General features: G+C 38.6%; 4 protein-coding genes and 1 long non-coding RNA gene across 5 annotated transcripts; 3 read left to right on the plus strand and 2 right to left on the minus strand.

The window, feature by feature from the left end:
- Positions 1–73: 73 nt before the first annotated feature.
- On the plus strand, positions 74–5,962 carry LOC136266365 (pre-mRNA-splicing factor 38B-like). The gene is made up of 5 exons (XM_066061383.1): positions 74–367; positions 473–541; positions 926–1,077; positions 5,199–5,259; positions 5,350–5,962. The coding sequence occupies exons 1-5, from the start codon at positions 101–103 to the stop codon at positions 5,872–5,874; spliced, it is 1,074 nt and encodes a 357-aa protein (XP_065917455.1). The 5' UTR covers positions 74–100; the 3' UTR covers positions 5,875–5,962.
- Positions 5,930–15,993, minus strand: LOC136266367 (oxidoreductase NAD-binding domain-containing protein 1-like). The gene is made up of 7 exons (XM_066061386.1): positions 15,944–15,993; positions 15,282–15,426; positions 13,576–13,682; positions 7,383–7,524; positions 6,579–6,815; positions 6,228–6,330; positions 5,930–6,169 (listed from the first exon to the last, which is right to left on the minus strand). Exons 1-7 carry the CDS (start codon positions 15,946–15,948, stop codon positions 6,000–6,002), a joined length of 909 nt encoding a protein of 302 aa, XP_065917458.1. The 5' UTR covers positions 15,949–15,993; the 3' UTR covers positions 5,930–5,999.
- Positions 7,795–9,073, plus strand: LOC136266371 (mediator of RNA polymerase II transcription subunit 10-like). The gene is made up of 4 exons (XM_066061389.1): positions 7,795–7,989; positions 8,040–8,123; positions 8,713–8,815; positions 8,883–9,073. The coding sequence occupies exons 1-4, from the start codon at positions 7,844–7,846 to the stop codon at positions 8,976–8,978; spliced, it is 429 nt and encodes a 142-aa protein (XP_065917461.1). The 5' UTR covers positions 7,795–7,843; the 3' UTR covers positions 8,979–9,073.
- On the minus strand, positions 8,830–12,625 carry LOC136266370 (uncharacterized). Its single transcript, XM_066061388.1, has 4 exons — positions 11,026–12,625; positions 10,682–10,947; positions 10,276–10,374; positions 8,830–9,261 (listed from the first exon to the last, which is right to left on the minus strand). Exons 1-4 carry the CDS (start codon positions 11,136–11,138, stop codon positions 9,032–9,034), a joined length of 708 nt encoding a protein of 235 aa, XP_065917460.1. The 5' UTR covers positions 11,139–12,625; the 3' UTR covers positions 8,830–9,031.
- On the plus strand, positions 15,944–18,837 carry LOC136266373 (uncharacterized). Its single transcript, XR_010706080.1, has 3 exons — positions 15,944–18,162; positions 18,210–18,317; positions 18,369–18,837. It is a non-coding gene; the product is annotated as an uncharacterized lncRNA (long non-coding RNA).
- The last annotated feature ends 367 nt before the right edge of the window (positions 18,838–19,204 follow it).

Consider the following 19,204-nt stretch of genomic DNA (forward strand, 5'->3'; position numbering starts at 1 on the left):
GAAGGGTAATATAAATAAACCATACTAGGCGCGCAAAAAAATTGGTGCCAGGGCTACGTAATTAATGATCACGTGTTTTGGTCAATTTTGTATTTTCAAAATGGCGGATCCGCAGCTGGTAATGGCGGCAATTGCTGCCCAGCAGTATGCAGAACAGCAACAGCAGTTACAGTCAGCTGAAGAGGGAGAAGAGATTAGTGATGGCCAAATGAAGCGCTTCACCAACACACTACCGTTGTGGGGTAACAAGGAGACGATGAATATCAATCATCTCATTTTGTCTAATATTCGCGGCTCCCCATATTTCAAGACTGACCTGTTTAAGTTGAAAACCTACCACGAAGTCATAGACGAGATTTACTACAAGGTACGGGGCCCACCGAAGAGCTGCAAACAGTATGAAATACCGTAAGGAAGTTTGCGGTAGCTCATGGCCTAGTTACTGGTGTTATCGGTATGGTATATATTACAGGTGACACACTTGGAGCCGTGGGAGAAAAACAGTAGGAAGACTGCTGGTCAGATAGGAATGTGTGCTGGGGTAGGTGCTGTTGTTCTAATTAATGCCTATTCTTTAGTCAAGCATGTCTACTCTACCAAGCCTTGATAAGAGTTATGGAGTAACATCCCTAGACTAACTGTGTTATCAAGGTAACTGTATTTCTCACAAGACTAGGCTAAAACTGCATTTACTGTGTTTTACAATTGTTTTATTATGTTGTTATAATGTCATTGGTTGCTGCTTCACTTTTTGCTCTGTCGTAGATTGTTTCTGCTGAAATAATTCTCCGTTAGGGCAACAGTGGATGGGCGAGATGGAACTGCCGTTAGCTACGAGTGTTTACACACAGTATGAAATACAGTAACCTTGTGGTTAATGTCTGTGCTTCTCAGTGTGTGAATCGTGTGTCTCTTTTCTCCTTAGGTACGTGGTGTGTCAGCTGGAGGTATAGTGTCTACTGCCTATTGTATACTATTCAAGTTGTTTACACTGAAGTTGACTAGGAAACAGTTAACTGGGATGTTAAATCATGTGGACTCGCCATACATACGTGGCCTGGGATTCCTCTACATTCGGTAAGCCATCTACAATATGTGAGATCTTTTTTTCCGTGGTTATGTTCAAGTGTGCATGTTATACTGTGTATGTGTATCCCACTAACACCTGTGTGTGCACGCGTGTGTGCAGGTGTGTTGAATCTTTTCCAGGATCCACCATACCATGGTGCTTTCTTGGGTATGAATTGCCTTATCATTTTTGGCTCCTGATTATTTGATTAAAAACTGTTTACACGTGTCTATAGCTAGATAACCACATATGCTACACTCAGTACATTGTACACATCTCTTATATTCCAGTTGAGTAATTCAGCCACCAATCCTCCCAGTGGATTCACACTATTCACCCACTTTCCTGGTGGTGGATGATACCTTTGTCCATCACTTTTAGCCACTCAACAAAAGACTTGCTGTTGTTCAGTAATTCTGTGAAATATTGACTCTCAAAGCATGCCTTTCTCAAATCTCTTATGTCCAACCTCACTTTTTGCGATGCTATGCATCAAGTAGGAATGTTCAGACTACTGATTTGATGTCTTGCAAACTTCATTGTCAGCTAATGTTTTTGTCCTTAAATTTACTTCTAAGGTATGCAGGGTTTGTGCAGGAGACTAGTTATGTCTCCACCAAGGCAACTAGGGGGGGGTACTAGCCTCCAGCCGTTATATAGCCTCTGTGACTTAGCAACAATGTTGTCCTCTCCGAAGACATCCTTGGGAAGGCTGGAAGCAATGAAGAGGTCCAGTAAAAATCCAGCATTCCTAATTTGGCCATCCCACTCTGTCTCCTGATCGTGTCCAGGAGTACGGTGGTTAAGGTACACTCGTTGGACATCAACTGGGTCATCATTGCTTTCTGTATCGACATTGTTGTCATGCAAATTTATGGGATGTTTATTGGTGAGATTATGGTTGTTGCACCTAATGCTGTCAGTGTGTTACAGCATATCCCATTACACCACCACTTCGTTACCACCCCCAGGGGTTCAACAACACCAGCTGTTGTTGGTAGATGTTGCATTAACTTGACAATGCTCACTAAATTCAACAAGTTAACAGCTTTCACAGATATCTGTTTGTCGTCATCAGCATCATTGTATATCACCATTTACTTGGTGGTTTCCGCAGATGTCACAAGTGTCATGAAGTCAAAATCTGACCAAGTGGAGCCACTTGGTACTTTTTTGCACTAGACATAAAACATTGATGTAATTCGTTTTGCCTCATGGACCGTAAGTGGCTGTCATCCCTTGCAATTTGCACGTTGTGTGAAACAGAGTCTTTCAAAGTATATTAAGAAGGTATGACAATATAACAACAAGTGGAGAACATGTGGTAGAATAAGTAAATACTTAATGCATTACTCTGTGTCGATAGCCCATAATGGAATTTTCCTATTTTGTTGGTAGAACTGCAGTTGCAACTTGCATACCTTATAACGCCTTGTAAAAAAAAGAGACATTTGGGTGTAATCAGGAGTTGTAATTTTGTGGAGTAACGTGTTAACAAAGTTCCTGCTGTAAAATAGTGTTTACTACCTGAGTTAAATTGATAGTATATCATTAACTGATTATGAACAGGACATATCTCCTACACAAAATGTAACCAGCCTTGCAGGAATTATTAGGATCAGTGTTTGTGTGTGTTCCAATAACATCAAGTGATCATCACTTGTAACATGATCATTATGATATGGTAGTTAACGTGACATTATTACCCATCTCTAATCCGACTATATTTACACACTTTCTCATTGTGTAAGTGTTATGTGTGATAAAAGTAGTGATATAGTAGATGGCTCCCAGATATGGGGTTTTCTTAGTACTGATAGCCTACTGTGAGCATATCCTGATTGTCTTAGGATAATGATGTCTGTTAGAACTCCATGGTATTTCCATGCCCATATGTAGTTTCAATCTAAACTGTATTGGTGATGTTTAGCAACATGCATGGAAAAGTTACTGGGCAAATAAATAATAGCAGCCACTACGAGTCTGTGTACAGCACTCTGAGTATGATACTTCTCTATGACACAGTTGTGTTGATATAGATCCTGGTAGGACCATAGTCTTTATCTTTTAGTATACATTATGTATGTTGTTAGAGGATACCGACTACATTTGTACAGTGGTATACTTAGCAAGGACACTACTGATACTGTGGCATTATTTTTTCTTTTCTTTGAGTTCATGAGATGGCAAGACTCCTCCACTTCCTTATTGTAAAAATGACCTCATTATACTGATCAGATTGGCAATCAACATTGATCTGTTGTTGGATAAATAACATCTGTTGGTGTCAAGTGACTGGGGCATGTGCAGTGGCATAGTTACACTGGGGCATGTGCAGTGGCATAGCTATACTAGGGCCTGTGCCCCACCGTCAGCTTTCCAGGCCCCATCGTTAGTAAATGTTGTAACTCATGTGACCCAATGCGACGATCTCTCACAGCGCTATCTTGTATCTTTTCATATGAAGATCACTGCTGAATGTACGATTTCATTGTCATTTTGCCGTAAATAACAGAAATAGGACTTTAATTCCATTTAATGTCCACTATGACTTGATCGTGAGTTCAAATGTAAGCAAGTTGGAGGGAAGCTGTCAGTAAGTGAGCATTATGATTATATCAAGTCAAGTTGATAACACACTACTCTATAATGGAAGGCGTTCGCTTTGATACAGAAGATGTGCAAGTTGTTAAGGGAATGTTCCTTTTAATGCCTGCTGTGAAAAGGATTGTGAAAAGTGAGCTGATAATGATGTTAATGGTACAAATAAACCAAAGCCAGCAATAGGAGATCAGATTAATTATACTAAGGAGATTGGCAAGGCACGTGCACTGTAGTTTACGCATTCCTTTTAATGCCTGCTATGGTTTAGTGAATTGTCAGTAGTGCAGAGCTGATAATGCAAGTTGCTAGCCAATTAAAGATTAGATCAAGAATTGATGCATAAGAGTTGTGGAAGAAGAAATTGGATAAAGTTTCATGCTGATCGTGCAATGGTGTAGGGTGTAGCGAGTGTCAATTAGCTGCACAAACAGCGGTGTATGGCTAGGCACAACCATGCACTTTAATAGGCTTTCTATATAAATGTATAGAGTCCACAGTGAGATGGACTTGTTTCGTGTATTTATAATTGCATGGGCAGAGTTGATGTGAAGGTGTGCCCCACCTAGGCCCTACCATCACTAAAAGTCTAGCTATGCCACTGGGCATGTGTTCACAAATGATAATGATATGTGACAATGGTTGGCCATTCCATGTTTTTTGCACTCCATAGCTCGCTCATACTTCTGTTTAACCACTGTATTGTCACAGCATGTGGCTTTCGTATTTTACGAAACAACCATCCATATTCTATTTTGTTGTGAGACATGATCACAATTGTCAGTTCAACACATCTCCTGTGTTTAATTTTATGATCACATACGTATCTCTTAAGTGATGACATTCCATTGAGGTAACAGTGCTACTTGATTTCAATGAGATGCTGAGATAGTTTATTTCTTATCACTAGCTCATAATTTTAATGCATAGTCCACATAGTATTTCTGATGTGCCACATCTTATCTTTAACTGTGTATTTCCCTTAAGTGATAATTATAATGTGATATTTTAATAGGCTTAACAACTACAAATATGTTGTGTACACTCGCTTATTAATTTTTATAATTCCCTGTCCAGCTGAGCTGTATTCCATTGTTGCCAATGAGCAAAGAGGTCTTGGTAATTTTTTTACTAGTCAAAATAAATCAATATTTTACAACATGTACCATATGAAGCAATTCTTTTCACATATACAACCTCAGATAATTCATTGAAAACGAATTATAGGTTATGTGCTATTGTCTTGTGCCAAAAACAGTATTATTGTGCTTTGTCATGTAATTAAAAGACACAGAAATTGTATTGTTTATTTAATTGTATTAGCATACCTAAAACAGTTCACTGACATACATGGTCCCTCTGTTAACAGAAAAATATTTTCTTGGAAGCATGGCAGTCCAAGAGTCCGGTATAAGATTTTATCGAGGTTCTGTGTAGACCCAAAATGACCTTGACAGGGGAGTGGGTGGTGTCAGTGTATTCATGGCGTTGATCTAGTATATGATGGTATGTATTTTCTACCAAATAGATATTGCCAACCACCTTCAGACTTCACTGACTGGTTTGAGCCATACTTTGATGATGATGAGGTGAGCTGATTTCATAGCACATGTAGGGTGAACCCTTAGGCCATTATGGTGACTTCATGCTCGTTAAATTATTTTCATGATTCTATATAGGAAATTGACTTGAAGGCTGGTGGAGGTTTCCAGACTACAGTTGGTGAGATGTGCAAGATGATGGTCTCCAAACTAGATTGGTTTGGCACTCTGTTCCCACGTATTCCTGTCAACCTGCAGAAGATGTTTATGGAGAAGTTTAAACAGGAAAGATTGTCTCGTATGGAAGAAGAAAGACAACAGCAGAAAGAGTACACCCAAGCTGATAGTGGCTATGGTGAAGCAGAGAAGAGATTAAAAGATGTTCCAAACAATTCATCTCGAGGATCAGAGAGATCAAGAGATGCATCACGAGAGAGAAGACCGCACAGATCAAGGTCACGATCAAGGGAACGAAGACGAAGCAGGGAGAGATCATCCCGCAATGACAGAGATAGAAGATATCGATCTCCAAACAGACGTCGGTCTGGTTCTAGGGAACGACGGAGAGATAGATCACGAGAGAGGAACAGATCAAGAGAGAGAAGACGAAGTCGCTCAAGAGAAAGGAAATACCGTCAACGCAGCAGATCACCCAGGCACTAACATGATCAAGTACTATAGTAACTAAATTCGTATTGTTATCTATGGCTTGTACACATGCAGCTTCTTAATATATTTTTAAAACTTGTAACATGATAGTGTATGCAGAGTAAACACACACACACATATCACCACCACTTTTCACTGTTAATTTGACTATTCTTAACTCCTAACTGTTCTAGTGTAGTTGTGATCATGTCCACCATTTGTTGGGGACCACACAAATAACATGTCAAATTGTCAGATGGTTGTAGCCTTGATAGACACTGTTCTAAGTCATCCCTGTTTATCCGATGATCTGTAAGTGTATACCAGCACCAGGTAAGGAAGAACACAAGGATAAGAATTTAACTCACATTTAATGTCACTTCTTTCCTGGTTGGCAGTTGACTTCTCTCTAGTGATATAGAAGCTCATCATTAAGCTAGCACTAGACCTTGCCAGCTCTGCAAGTTGATCCTAATGAACACATCAATGAGGTGACCCAGAATACTGGTATTTACACTGATAAATCAGGGTTAAAGGTTCAAACCTTGGACCTAGAAATTAGATCACTATAATATATTATACCATTAGCAAAATTGACAAACTAGTATTGGTAAGACACTCGTGTTTATCAAATTTCCCACTACTAAAGGTTTTGTGTATATGGCACAATTTTAACCAGCTGGTAAATTACATCCTGCCCACTACCAGACAACACTTACACAGAAGACCAGTTCATCTCTACTTTTAGTTGAGTACAACACTTGTACCCTGCCAGTGTCGGTTTGATCATGTTGCTGAGTTTGTAGGTGTACATGATGCTGTACCATGGATAGGATTGGGTTGATGCCTATCCCTCCAGCAATGAATAACAAGTGACGACCATGTTCAACACCCCCTGGGGGGTCATAATAGTAATCCCCTCCAACTCTGATAGACAACTTGTCCCCAACTTTACACTACACAAAATGGAAGTACGAAAACCAACAGTGATATGCTGGTAAGATAAAAGTTAGTTACCATACAGAGACAGTTTACTACCTTGCTATATGCAGCAGGGTATTGTGAGTTTCCAATTCCTATAGTTACTGCTATCCTAGGCCTATTCCCACAAGTAGGGTGGTTTCACTTGTGATGTTACTGATAGCTACACACAAAAGCCTCAGAACTGCAGCAGAGAATGTTGCCTCTACCAGGTGCACGTGTGTGTTGTAAGTACAGAACTACATGTAGACATAACCTTCACACTAAATCAACTATTAGTTACAAATGTTTACTGTGAAACTCTTAATGTAATTAGATCAGAGGGAAATTGAACTCTTCAAAATACAAATTGAATCTATACAGCTTTGTTTTACCATTCCCCAACCTGTGAATTGTAGGTTTTCTCATGACTTTAACATAATCCCTGTGGAGGGAATAACAAGTTGTCTGAATTATAGATTTTCCTACCAAGATTATCACTCCATGCTACATGTGCATTCGGCTTATTTGTGTGTGCTAGTGAAACAGTAATAATACTCTACCTGTGTACACATCCATAGTGTAGGAGTGTGTGGTGATGACTTTATCGCAAGTTGTAAGGTACGATCAGTGACTAGTTGATGTGGTGGAGAACATATGGAGTAGCCGCCAACCACCTCCACTCCAGGGATAAACAAGTCTAGCCTGTAATACCAAGAATCACACAACAGTGACTGTGGAACACTTACACAAAGCAGTCATGAAATATTCTTTATAAGTACACAAAGACACCTGACACAAACTCCATTAGAAATATTTATCAAAGCCATATTGTGTATGGTAACCTTGTAAATGAACAACTGGTAAATCAAAGCCACACAACATATGGTCATGGCTTTCATGGCTTTTTATGTCAGGAATTTCATAAGTGATTCAATCACAGACAGTACACACCTCTCTTGTAAGATTTGATTTGTGGCCGCACGATTGCAAGAGGCGCACGTCAGTGAGGATCACGAGACTAATGGAGGAACAGAACGGATTTCACGCCAGCGGGAGATTCAATGGACTCGAAGACCATTTGGAACAATTTATCGAAAGGTTACGCGTAGTCGGAGTGGTGGCAAGTGATTTTCAACCTGGTAGTCAGCCCGTCCTAGACGGTGTCCTGTAAGCGAAAATGACGTCACCAATGGGCTTGTGTTCATTTTCCCTCATAGTAATCGGGTTGTGGATGACATGAGGGCGCTGCAGCGACAAAAGGAGAACTACCGCGATGTGCACGTGCCCCTAGAAGTCATCAGGTACACCATTATATTATACATACCCATGGATACAAGCACATGCTATGGCACAGACCCACAAACTAGTCTCATGTTGCCAGACCGCTTGTAGGGAGAGAAGGGTCTGGTTCCACACTTGCCTTGACACTACCCGGATAATTGGGTAGTGTTAACCAAAGAAACATGATGCTTTTCAAGTAGTAGTCACTGGAATCACAAGCAGGCATTTACAAACCAATCAATGTTTAAAGCTGCTTTGGCATCTGCCAATGATTGAATCAGTTATAAGTCTTTTATCAATTCAGAAGTGAGCAGTCTTTTTGGGGTTTATTACAGCAAAGTTTAACCATAAATACTGCATACTAGTGACATAACCACGTGATGTGTCAAGACGATTGTGGGATTCAAACTGGACCAGACCCTTTTTCTCCCTACCCAATGACAAAGTGGTCTGGCCACACAAGATTACCCACAATCTTATCAGACTACTCTCACCTGGCCTATTCAGTAAGTGGTCACTGTTCCACAAGGCAATGCTTTTTTGACAACCAAGTGAAAATATTAGTTCTTGGCTAATAACGTGCCAGTATCAACTTAGGTTTTCCTCTAGTTACATCGATGAGGGCAAGAACCCAGAGCTCTACTCCAAACACCAGTTGGAACAGACACTAGCTAAACACCAAGCAGTCGGCAAGAAAGTTGAAGCTTATAAGGTACATCCAGACGCTTGTTCATTGGAATGTAATACATTAATAATAAAACTTGTACACATATATACAGGCACTACGTGATCAACTTTTACAACAGTTAAGAACTGCATTTCCATCCTGGGTGGACACTTACCAACAACAATACAACAACACAACCTCATCGTAAACACAATCACTTTACATGTCACGTCACACACATATATACACACATATGTACAATCATAGAATAAAACATGACACTAATGATGACAGTATAAGTAGTATGATGAAGTTTAATGATACTAATTGTCCTGCACCATTGTCTTCTGGATCTCCTACGACACCATCAGGTGTTGGTAGTAATGTTACTGCTGGAGTTAGTGATGTTGACTTGATCACCGTGGTTGAACTTTTGATACTACTGGTTGTTGAGGTAGTTGATGTTGGAGCCACCATGCTCGTTGAAGTAGCTATAATAAATGAGGAAGAATGTCATACAGGTCAACACATTATAGGATATATATTCACAGTATTGAATATGATTTTGTAAATAATTGGCAAGTAGCACATTGAGCCACCTGTTAAAAGTTTATAAACTAGAAGCACACCTGTGTGGTGGCAATATGGTATCATTTTTCTTTAGTTCAACAATTTCAGCATGTGCAATATAGGTCCCATTTATTAGTCAGGGAAATGTTTTGTGTGTGTAATAAGCACTGCATCTTGTGAAACTGTCACAAAGTAATAGAAAATCTCAGTCACTCAACACAATGGTGTGTGCATGCTTGTAGTAATTTGAGTCAAGCCTGAAATGACGTTACTGTCAGCTTGTGTGTTGCTTCAGTCTGAAAGAATTACCTGTTACCTTTCATAGTGCTAGTAACTGGACACTACTAGTATTGCTAGATCTCAAGATAAACAACAACACCGGGAGACAAGCTAGGAGTACATACTCTACTGATACTTCTTGTGCTATACTAAAAATGGTAGTTGGATAGATTACAAGGTGTGCTTAGCCACATGATGGCCTAGCTGGCACCTATACTAATGGCTGGTACCTCCCAGTGATAACTAACCATTAGCATGACTAGCTTAATTAACAGCCACAAACCACTGATTAAAATTAGTTCAGATGTGTCACCAGATTTCTATACCTAATGTTCTACAAGTAAAAACATCAGCTGAAATTGGCCTCCCATAATATAGTGAATATGCTTAACCCATAACCTTAAGTGACTATCAGCATCCCATTACATCACTGTCTAGCTAAATGGGCAGCTTTCATTTTCTCACACAGGTACAACCCCTTCTTGTATACAGCATGGTCCCCCATATACATGTACACAACACACTCAATTGGTAGTACATGATCAATTGAATACTAGGTACACAATTATATGGTCCCATTGTAATTGGTAGGGCTTCACTGAAGTAATATCACTCAACACTACAACTAGTAAGTTATGAAGCCACACATTACATACCTGATACACTGACAGTCAGTTTCAGAGGTGGACTGCTAGCACATGCTCCTCCTTTGGTGACGTCTTTTTGAGCACTGTCGAGTGTTCCATCAGAAAAACCTATTGGACAGAATACCAATGAAGCCATATTGCATATTCTTGTGTGGTCCTATCTAAGCATTTGGAGGGCAATGTTTTCTATCTCATAAACACATATCAGTACTTTGTTATAAGCTTGTGTAGTTTGGCCATTATTTTTTTGAAAGACCTTTCACAGTCACACACATGCTACACCTGTAGATTATTACACACAAGCTACAAGTTGCTGTAAACAGCCTTTAATCACATAAAGATTACATGTTAACAAATTAATCTTATAAACAAAACAGCTGTTGCAAATATCATCGAACATACAATCAACACTTACTTGTAAAGTAATAAACTTCTCCCTCAGCGAATGATGGTTGTGTAGCGAGTGTTGGCGAATCAGTCACATGAACCATATTGTCGAATCCTGATGCTGCACATTCTCCTAAAGATCTGCTCGGTTTTGTGCCGCTATCACAATTGTCAAGCTGCTCTTCGTTCTCTAGTAGTACCACGTTTTCAATCAAGTCCTCATCTGCTTCTACATCCGACTCCACACGACATAACAAAATGATAGTATCTCCCAGTTCTACATTTATTGTGTTGCTATTGTGAGAAAGAAGAGTAGCTTTAACAGAAGCCCGCCTTTTTACTATTTGCACAACTATAGTGCGTTAGACTTACTCTTGCAAGTTGTTGCGTAGCCAGAATCGGTCCCAGGTCAATTTGTGTTCGATAGCTGTAGCTGCTCCGCACAACAACGCTACTAACAATGTTAGCGCCAAACGAACTGCCATTGCTATCTTCTGTTTACAGACTTGCTCCAATTCAAACAATGCTAAGTTAGCGAATATCGCTGGACAGTGCTTCAACTCTACTAACTAGTTCCAGCTTATTAAAATCACAGTCTAATATCATCAGTTAAATAATCAGTTACAAGACTTCCCGTAGCTACGGTTATAATTCGCATATCTTCGTAAATTACTCGTAATTTTGTGACATACTATGGGAAAAAGTGTCATGTTTACAAACTATAATACAACATTTCTGCCATGTTTGCTGTTATTTATGTTTATACCATAGCACCAGTCCAAGGACACAACCAATACTACAACACCTCCTGTTGTTTAATGTCAGCTCCACATGTCACTACAGCTGTGTTCCTAATTCCTTAAGAGAGTGGTCACTATAGCAACATCATAACCAGGTCATGAGGCAAGTGAGTCCAAAGTTATAAATAATCACCTCTGTAGATTTCCCCTACCTCAAATATCACCTTTCTTATACTGCACACACACTGTTAACACTGTTACTGAAAAGTGTATAGCAGCTGAATCAGTGACTTTGTTAACAGAGGAACAGTAATAAGTACCTTTAGCACAAATATGTGGCATAATAGCCAGCTAGCAGAGTGGCTTCAACTTGGTGTATTGTTGAGGTGGACTGGTAGTGCCAGCTATAGTAATGCACTGATTTAGTAGCTACTGTGACAACAATTGCTTTGATCAAGGTTTTAAGCTTGGGGTATTGTTGGGAGGATCAGCTACTTTGCTTATAAACCAGTAGCTTTACTTCTGTCCATGATACATGACAAGTATTGTGCAGAAAAAAGGTTTGCAGGAACAAGATCATTGTGTAAAACGGTCACCAGTATGTATAAGCTCACTGCGGAGCCAATTCAAAAATCTTTACAAAATTTAATTCACCTGGTCAGATAGTAAAACCTGACCAGATGAGTAGCTGCTTTTACTGCCATCTTATAGTAGTTGCTAATCCATCAACAAAACACTTGATAATTTTGTAGCTAGTATAATCAAACTTACATCATTGTGTACAATATTACACCTTTATACACCGTTACGTACAATATTGGTCAACAGTTTAGTTGTTGAAAACAAAACTGAAAGTTAAAATTATGATATTCATATTTATCCCTCACAGCATAAAATGTCAATTGTCCTTTGCATTAGTCTAACACAGCTAGCAGTATTTAGCATTCAACTTGATGATAATATTTTTATTTGTCTTTGATATGCGTTCATACAGATAGTGTTTGAATCAGAATTTCCAGGTACCAGATGAGATCATGGTAACAAATTTATTTATCTACTTACCATACATATACAGAGGTGGATCCAGGGGGAGGGGCACAAACAAGTTCAGATACAAGGGCCCAGATCCACTCTGAGCAGTTATATAGCTAGTTACAGTCTGTGCATACACACAGCTACAAATAATCACGTCTCAGTGAGTGTTCCACAGACACTGTTGAACTATGGCCATTGCAGAAAGTTGTAAAATTTTAAAAACTGTTACAAGACCATAAATAATATACGTGCTATCTATGTAATGACTTAAACCTACCACACAATAATTATTTTTTATAGATGCTTAATATGCATGAAGGTGGTGGAGTTTATTTCAGGTAAATCTGCAGTAAAAAAAATATGGAGCTGTACTCTTACAGATGCATGTCACTGGCATGTCAGTATATGAATATCAATATTTTCTTGGTTGCTAAAAACTCATAAAACATGTCAAATCAAAGATGGATCCAGAATGAGACATTTGGGACAAATCCCCCCCTCCCCTCTTCTGCAGGGATAAATCAGTTTATTACTACTTACTTAAAGGAAGACAACCTTCTGTTAGACGGTTATGACAAGCAAAACACCCTCTAATGAGTAGTGGCATATTACTATATAAGGGTACAACAGGTACTACAGGCACACTAGTAATGGCTGAAGGGTATAGTATGTGCACCCAGTAATATTCAACTGTATACCTGTGTGATATTTATATAGCTATACTACAGTGTGTGGTATTGCATCATGTATCCTCATAACTACAGAAATAGTCCTAGATATTCTTGTCTGATGAATACAGTTAATGCACTTCATTAGCTGCAAACAAACTAGTGTCTATATAAACACAACTGATATATAATATCAACAAGTGTGTGACCCATGCCTAAGTTGTATTCTGTAATGAATGCTATTACCTAAAGTGTTCTTTGTTATGACATATAGTTTAGACTATGGGCAGAAATATATGATGTGTACAAACAAACAGTGCACTTGTGATACCCCCATAGCAACAACACATATACACACACTCACACTATAATCACAAACACAAAATATACACTATTCCTTCACAACCCCTTTTTAATGATTTAGTTTATAATGCCAACATGTGTATCGGAAATTTAAACATACTACTAAACAGACTTACCACTGACCAGCCTTGAAAGTCAACCTCTGATCTGCCACTCTCAAAGTAAACCCAGTTACAGTCTGGGACAGTTTCATCACTGACACGACCTCAGCAGATGACATCACCTACAAGGTGCCATGACAAGTGTCACAAGTGACATACATGGTGCCATGACATGATAAGGTAGTCTGACTATGGTTATTCATATCAGTAACACTCTATTAAATGGCATACAATCTGTGTTAACAGCAAAGAAAGGAAACTACCTGTCTTATAAACCATAAACTGTAACCTAATTTACAGAATGATGTGATTGTACTATGCAATACATACAACATGTTAAGTCATTACAAACTAATAAATGTCATTTGGGAGACACTTCTCTTTGATGCTGTGTAACATAATTTTTGTCATGGGAATATTTTCTATTCTCATGAATATAACAAGGTAACTTAATAACCTTCTATTTACTATACAGGCAGATTTGACAATAAAGGTTAATTACTACTATTTACCAGATTTGTTAACATTATGTTAACACTGTAACAACACTGTAATGAGCTAGTAAGGAATTTCAACTAAAAAAGTGGCTGACTCGATCACCAACAATTGGAATCCTAGATCACAGGAGCAGCGAAGGGTAGGAGACAGACCAAAGAGTCTCTCCAATAATGTGGACAGGCTCTCAAATAAAGTAAACGATAGCACACAATACATTGTAACACTACATATTATAAGTACAAGCAATTTTAACACACACACACACGTGACACATTCACTCACTCACACACAACACCCGCACACATACAAGTACAAAATATATAAACACAAGAGTGATACAGGTATTTGGGTGTGTAGTAAACACATACACTATTTGACCTCCTATTCAGTAAACAGTCAGTAGTGGGTGTTCACTACAAATAACTCGCTACAAATATGAAGCCAGTGGTGAAGCCGTTCTATTTTGTTGACAGAGTATCTTTAACTACAGTACAACACAGGTGCTTGCTAACAAATATTAGGATGGCCATTTAGAAGGAAAGATGAAGATGTATTAATACAGGATGAAATTGAAACTTTACGGTAACACTGATCCTGACGCCATATCCCTGTTACCAAGGATACGAGCACCATAAACACAGTTGCCCTAACACACCAATGGTCCGTTGATTACTAGCAGAAATAAACAGGATATGGGCACACAGCCATGGCCAGCTAGTGGCACTTTTACATATCACCCTTATAAAGTGACCACTTTTGGCTAACAAAATTACAGTTACACCACAAGTGTATACCACTTTTATACAATATCCTGAGATTGTGAGGATTTCATTTTCATGGTTGACACAACAGAATCAGTGCCAGTGTCTTGAGTATCATGGGGGGCTTTGTGCCATTCAACCAGAGATTTTTGAAACCACATGTTGGTAATACGTATGTGTACAGAAAATTAAAGAACTCTCAAAATTAAGTATTTTACGGTTTTTACTCCTCAATAAAGACAAGCCTTAATGCTTCACTAATGTAGAGAGAATAAACAAAACAATTGGATGGTCCTACTTAAAAAGTTGACTACTGTGAAATTAAAGTTAAGGTGATAATTTTGGGATGCAAAATATTGCTGTAGTGCATTAAGTTGTTTAACATTTCATGCACAAACTGGTCACCCATGTGTAGTACAAATTGACTTGATCACAGTTAACTTCCATTTTAGTACAACTCACTTTACTTCTTTCTGCATGATCAGTTACTTCCAAGTGATGACGGTGGCCATTGTTACTGCTAGCTGGAGAGGAGCACATCTGGACCAGCCTCAGTGACCTATACCATCTCAACCAGTGGTGGGTAGTGACCTTGCCATGATGATATCTGGGACATGATGTGTAATCAAGTGTTGGTGAATTGTACATTGTTGGACACATACAATTAATGGTGTCAAATTAAGATTATGGAAATGGTTGATTATTGAACAGTCGTAACACATCAAAACAAAAATATCCTGTGTTTACTGAGACCATCACAAATTTATGCACCATGTAGCAGTACAAACATGCGCGAACACACACACACATAGTAAAGCCTTCAACTGCTGTATACTCGGTCATCTACAAGTCAGATTCTCCTGGGGGCAATAATTATGATAAATTACCCCCTCAGGAGGCTGTCTGTCCTAGGTCTCATCAAACAGAGGACTATAGGTAGTGTGTGTGGATTGTTGTTAGTGTGCAGTAGTATAGATACACAGCAGAAGCCAGTTAACTGATCCCATGGGGGGAACATATGATATACAAGCGCTAGCTTATTGTTACATACAAAACCTCATGCTATATATATATAATGTTTGCAACTAGCAACAATAACACTTAAAGATCTGCTACTTGCTAACCTCATTGAAACGTAGTGAGCTTTATTTCGAATTAAATTATACTGATTGTGGGTTTGGTTTTTTTGTATGGAGCTTGTCTCTCGTGGTGTGAAGTTGGCTGGCTGTTTACAGCACTAGTAAGACTGTCCTCTAATGAGACTTTCACCAAATATCGCATTTCCTGGTATTCCCTTTTCAATAGTGGAAACAAAGGGAAGCTGAAGCTTATCCCATTTGTATAGCAGAAGCAAAGAGAAGCCTTAAGATGAAAAGTTATTATTTCCTTGATATTATGGAAATATCTGTTGTGTTGTGTGTGCACTTGTATGTGGGTTGTGTATAGTGTGTGTCTATAGACGTGTGTGCACACGTTCTACTCTAGTACTCGTATGGTACATAACACTGGTGCACATATCAAGTTTTCCCAGGCTGAGACAATTGCAATTTTATATTACTGGTAGTCATTTTAAGCTGCAGAAGGAATCAATCGTTATTGGTAGAACACAAAGAAATTGATTTTATTGGAAATGTTTCGTTCTATATAAGCATGATAAAATCACTTGTCTAAACCAGCCAACTTGAAAATCCACATGTTTACAAAGTTACCTGCTTAGTGGTAGATCTCTGCTTATTAAGGCAACATTTCAACTTAAGAAGTCCCCAGTATGCGGAGTGACTTGTGTAATGTTACTAACTACCTGCAAGGTCACAGTGTTTTTGCCTGCAGACAAGTACAATAGTTTAGCCAAACTTAGTGGGTTAGTGATGTGCACTGATCACTGTTTGATATGTCTCTGTCTGCAGGGGTATACATGTGGGTCTCTGTCTGTCGCCACTTTCTATTCGTGTTTGTATGGTGAACTTTATAGTGTATCATTAATGTTGTTGTTTCACAGTGAAATTGAGATGTAGATCACAACTTGGTCAACATGATAAGCTCATAATCATGGTAGTATCATACTTTTAAACCACCGTATTGTGTCAATTTGTCTGTTATCAAAATAGTCCACAATGTGTAGTTTGTGTGGGCCAGTGATGCATTTGGTAAAACACTAGAAGTTAGTTTATCAATTGAAGTTTAGTAACATTAGTAAATTGTTACGGAGATTTTCCCTAAAGTCAAAAATTCATAAAAATTATAGACATGAGTGAATTTAAACAACTGATCAGCATCCAACTATTTAGATAACTGGAAAAATCTCTTCTCAGTGCTCAGTACAATCTATATTCATCATTTTGTTGGCTTTGATCTGCATGTAAGACATGGTATGGCCTGAAGATTTTATCCCTACATGATTTGCCTGAACCTACACCCTCGTGGTAGCCTGTCTTCTCATACTGTAAAACTTTATTTTCTGAGTGTGGTGTATATGATGGTATACAGGAGTGGTGTATATGATGATATACAGGAGTGGTGTATATGATGATATACAGGAGTGGTGTATATGATGATATACAGGAGTGGTGTATATGATGATATACAGGTGTATATGATGATATACAGGAGTGGTGTATATGATGATATACAGGAGTGGTGTATATGATGATATACAGGAGTGGTGTATATGATGATATACAGGAGTGGTGTATATGATGATATACAGGAGTGGTGTATATGATGATATACAGGAGTGGTGTATATGATGATATACAGGTGTATATGATGATATACAGGAGTGGTGTATATGATGATATACAGGAGTGTTCAGACATGTTAACAAGTGTCCAATAGTTGGTCACACCATAACTACATCTTGGTCACAACAAAAGTTTTCATAATTATACAAAAGCGGAGTATATTATATACTCTTCATCATACGTACATCTAGAGACAAAGATGTACAGTGTTTTTTTTTCTCAGAAACATATACATTGAGTTCAGCAGGAATTAAATCACTTGTAATTCATGCCAGTTCCTCTATGAATTTCCCAACTTACAAAATGGTCTAGACTAGTGAACACAATTTTTTTTTCCAGCACAGCAAACACAGGCAATATGTCTCCTCCAAGTTTTAGCTGTTACATCACCCGTCACATGATGTGCGGTCACAGCAGGGATGTGGGGCATAAATATTGGGACACTGGAACCTGGGTACATAATCCAGACACTTGTGTGCCAAAGTATCCCTTAGTAAGTGAATTGTTAGTCCTAGGCATTTGTATTGTACAAGCTCCATTACATATTCCTTCCTACCCATGTAGTTCCATGTGTGGAGCATGTAGCCTACCCACTACTACAGGTTTGTATACATAGGGTTGTGAAGGAGTGAACTGTTACCTTACGTAGTGTGGGGGAGATGACAACCAAAGGATTTCTAAAGTTGCCATTGGTTACCAGGTACTTATGAATATCTTCCAGTGGGAGCAAATTGGCTCACCAGATACCATTTGTGGAGTATGTTAGTAGACTACATGCTGAGTGCTGGTCAGTTTATATAACCTGTAGGCTGTAGTGAAGTCACAAATGATGAGTTGGCTTGTATGTTTATCATATGTAGACAATAAGTGTTGTTAAGGAACTCTACAAGATACAAGATGTTGAATACAACCTTTATAAGAAAACAAGCAATAGTGACTCCATACTATTACCCCTACACAAATGGTATTTACTTGTGTATGTACACAAGTGACAGGCACTACTGCACTTGCATTGAATTACAGTACCACCAAAAAATACAAGGTAATTGCACTAAAAACGGAGAGGGAAGATGTCATGGGGGACTGAATTGTACTACATTATATTTCTAAAGTACAACTAATAGTGATTAATGTCACAACTGGAATTGTAGCCGATATATCTGGGTGCATACAGATCTTGAGTTTAGCTTTTAAGGCAATGTTCCTTCTGTGAATCTCTTGTTACCTCAAGCTTTGTACTCTTTAGCACTTCAAAGACAATCTGTCTTTTGTACAAAGCAACGTAGCATTCACATCTAGAAGGATATATGGTGAGTGTAAAGTGCTGCTCGATGAGCAGCACTCAGCAGTTAGTTAGAAGTAAAAATTTTATCCAGGATAAATTATAATATTCAAAAGTGGTTTGTTTAGTGTGACTGCGGTAATTAGTGGTTTCCTGACCAGAAAATTTTGTGTATTTGTATTAAAATTTCACTGCTGACTAAGTTTTAAACTACAATTATTTTGTTGCAAAATTTTCTGCCTTTTGCATACAAATCAAGACCATCACTTTGCGCCATTACCTTGTGTAACTACACCATAACTACTCCTTCATAACACCAGTCACACATTTGTTCCCTTCCTTACACCAAACCCCATTTAGTC

Source organism: Dysidea avara, chromosome 9, assembly GCF_963678975.1.
Source record: "Dysidea avara chromosome 9, odDysAvar1.4, whole genome shotgun sequence".
NCBI lineage: Eukaryota > Metazoa > Porifera > Demospongiae > Dictyoceratida > Dysideidae > Dysidea > Dysidea avara.

What these genes read in the sequence shown, in the direction of transcription:
- LOC136266365 (XM_066061383.1), top strand. Translation starts at nt 101, where the DNA reads ATGGCGGATCCGCAGCTGGTAATGGCGGCAATTGCTGCCCAGCAGTAT. An exon ending in CTGGGATTCCTCTACATTCG is followed by an intron (nt 1,078 to 5,198) that starts GTAAGCCATCTA and finishes TCTACCAAATAG; the next exon opens with ATATTGCCAACCACCTTCAG. An exon ending in CATACTTTGATGATGATGAG is followed by an intron (nt 5,260 to 5,349) that starts GTGAGCTGATTT and finishes GATTCTATATAG; the next exon opens with GAAATTGACTTGAAGGCTGG.
- LOC136266371 (XM_066061389.1), top strand. Translation starts at nt 7,844, where the DNA reads ATGGAGGAACAGAACGGATTTCACGCCAGCGGGAGATTCAATGGACTC. An exon ending in GTGCCCCTAGAAGTCATCAG is followed by an intron (nt 8,124 to 8,712) that starts GTACACCATTAT and finishes GTTTTCCTCTAG; the next exon opens with TTACATCGATGAGGGCAAGA. An exon ending in AGAAAGTTGAAGCTTATAAG is followed by an intron (nt 8,816 to 8,882) that starts GTACATCCAGAC and finishes ACATATATACAG; the next exon opens with GCACTACGTGATCAACTTTT.
- LOC136266370 (XM_066061388.1), bottom strand. Translation starts at nt 11,138, where the DNA reads ATGGCAGTTCGTTTGGCGCTAACATTGTTAGTAGCGTTGTTGTGCGGA. An exon ending in CTACGCAACAACTTGCAAGA is followed by an intron (nt 10,948 to 11,025) that starts GTAAGTCTAACG and finishes TTCTCACAATAG; the next exon opens with CAACACAATAAATGTAGAAC. An exon ending in ACTGACTGTCAGTGTATCAG is followed by an intron (nt 9,262 to 10,275) that starts GTATGTAATGTG and finishes CATTTATTATAG; the next exon opens with CTACTTCAACGAGCATGGTG.
- LOC136266367 (XM_066061386.1), bottom strand. An exon ending in ATCATGCAGAAAGAAGTAAA is followed by an intron (nt 13,683 to 15,281) that starts GTGAGTTGTACT and finishes GGCACCTTGTAG; the next exon opens with GTGATGTCATCTGCTGAGGT. An exon ending in GGAAAGAAGTGACATTAAAT is followed by an intron (nt 6,170 to 6,227) that starts GTGAGTTAAATT and finishes ATACACTTACAG; the next exon opens with ATCATCGGATAAACAGGGAT.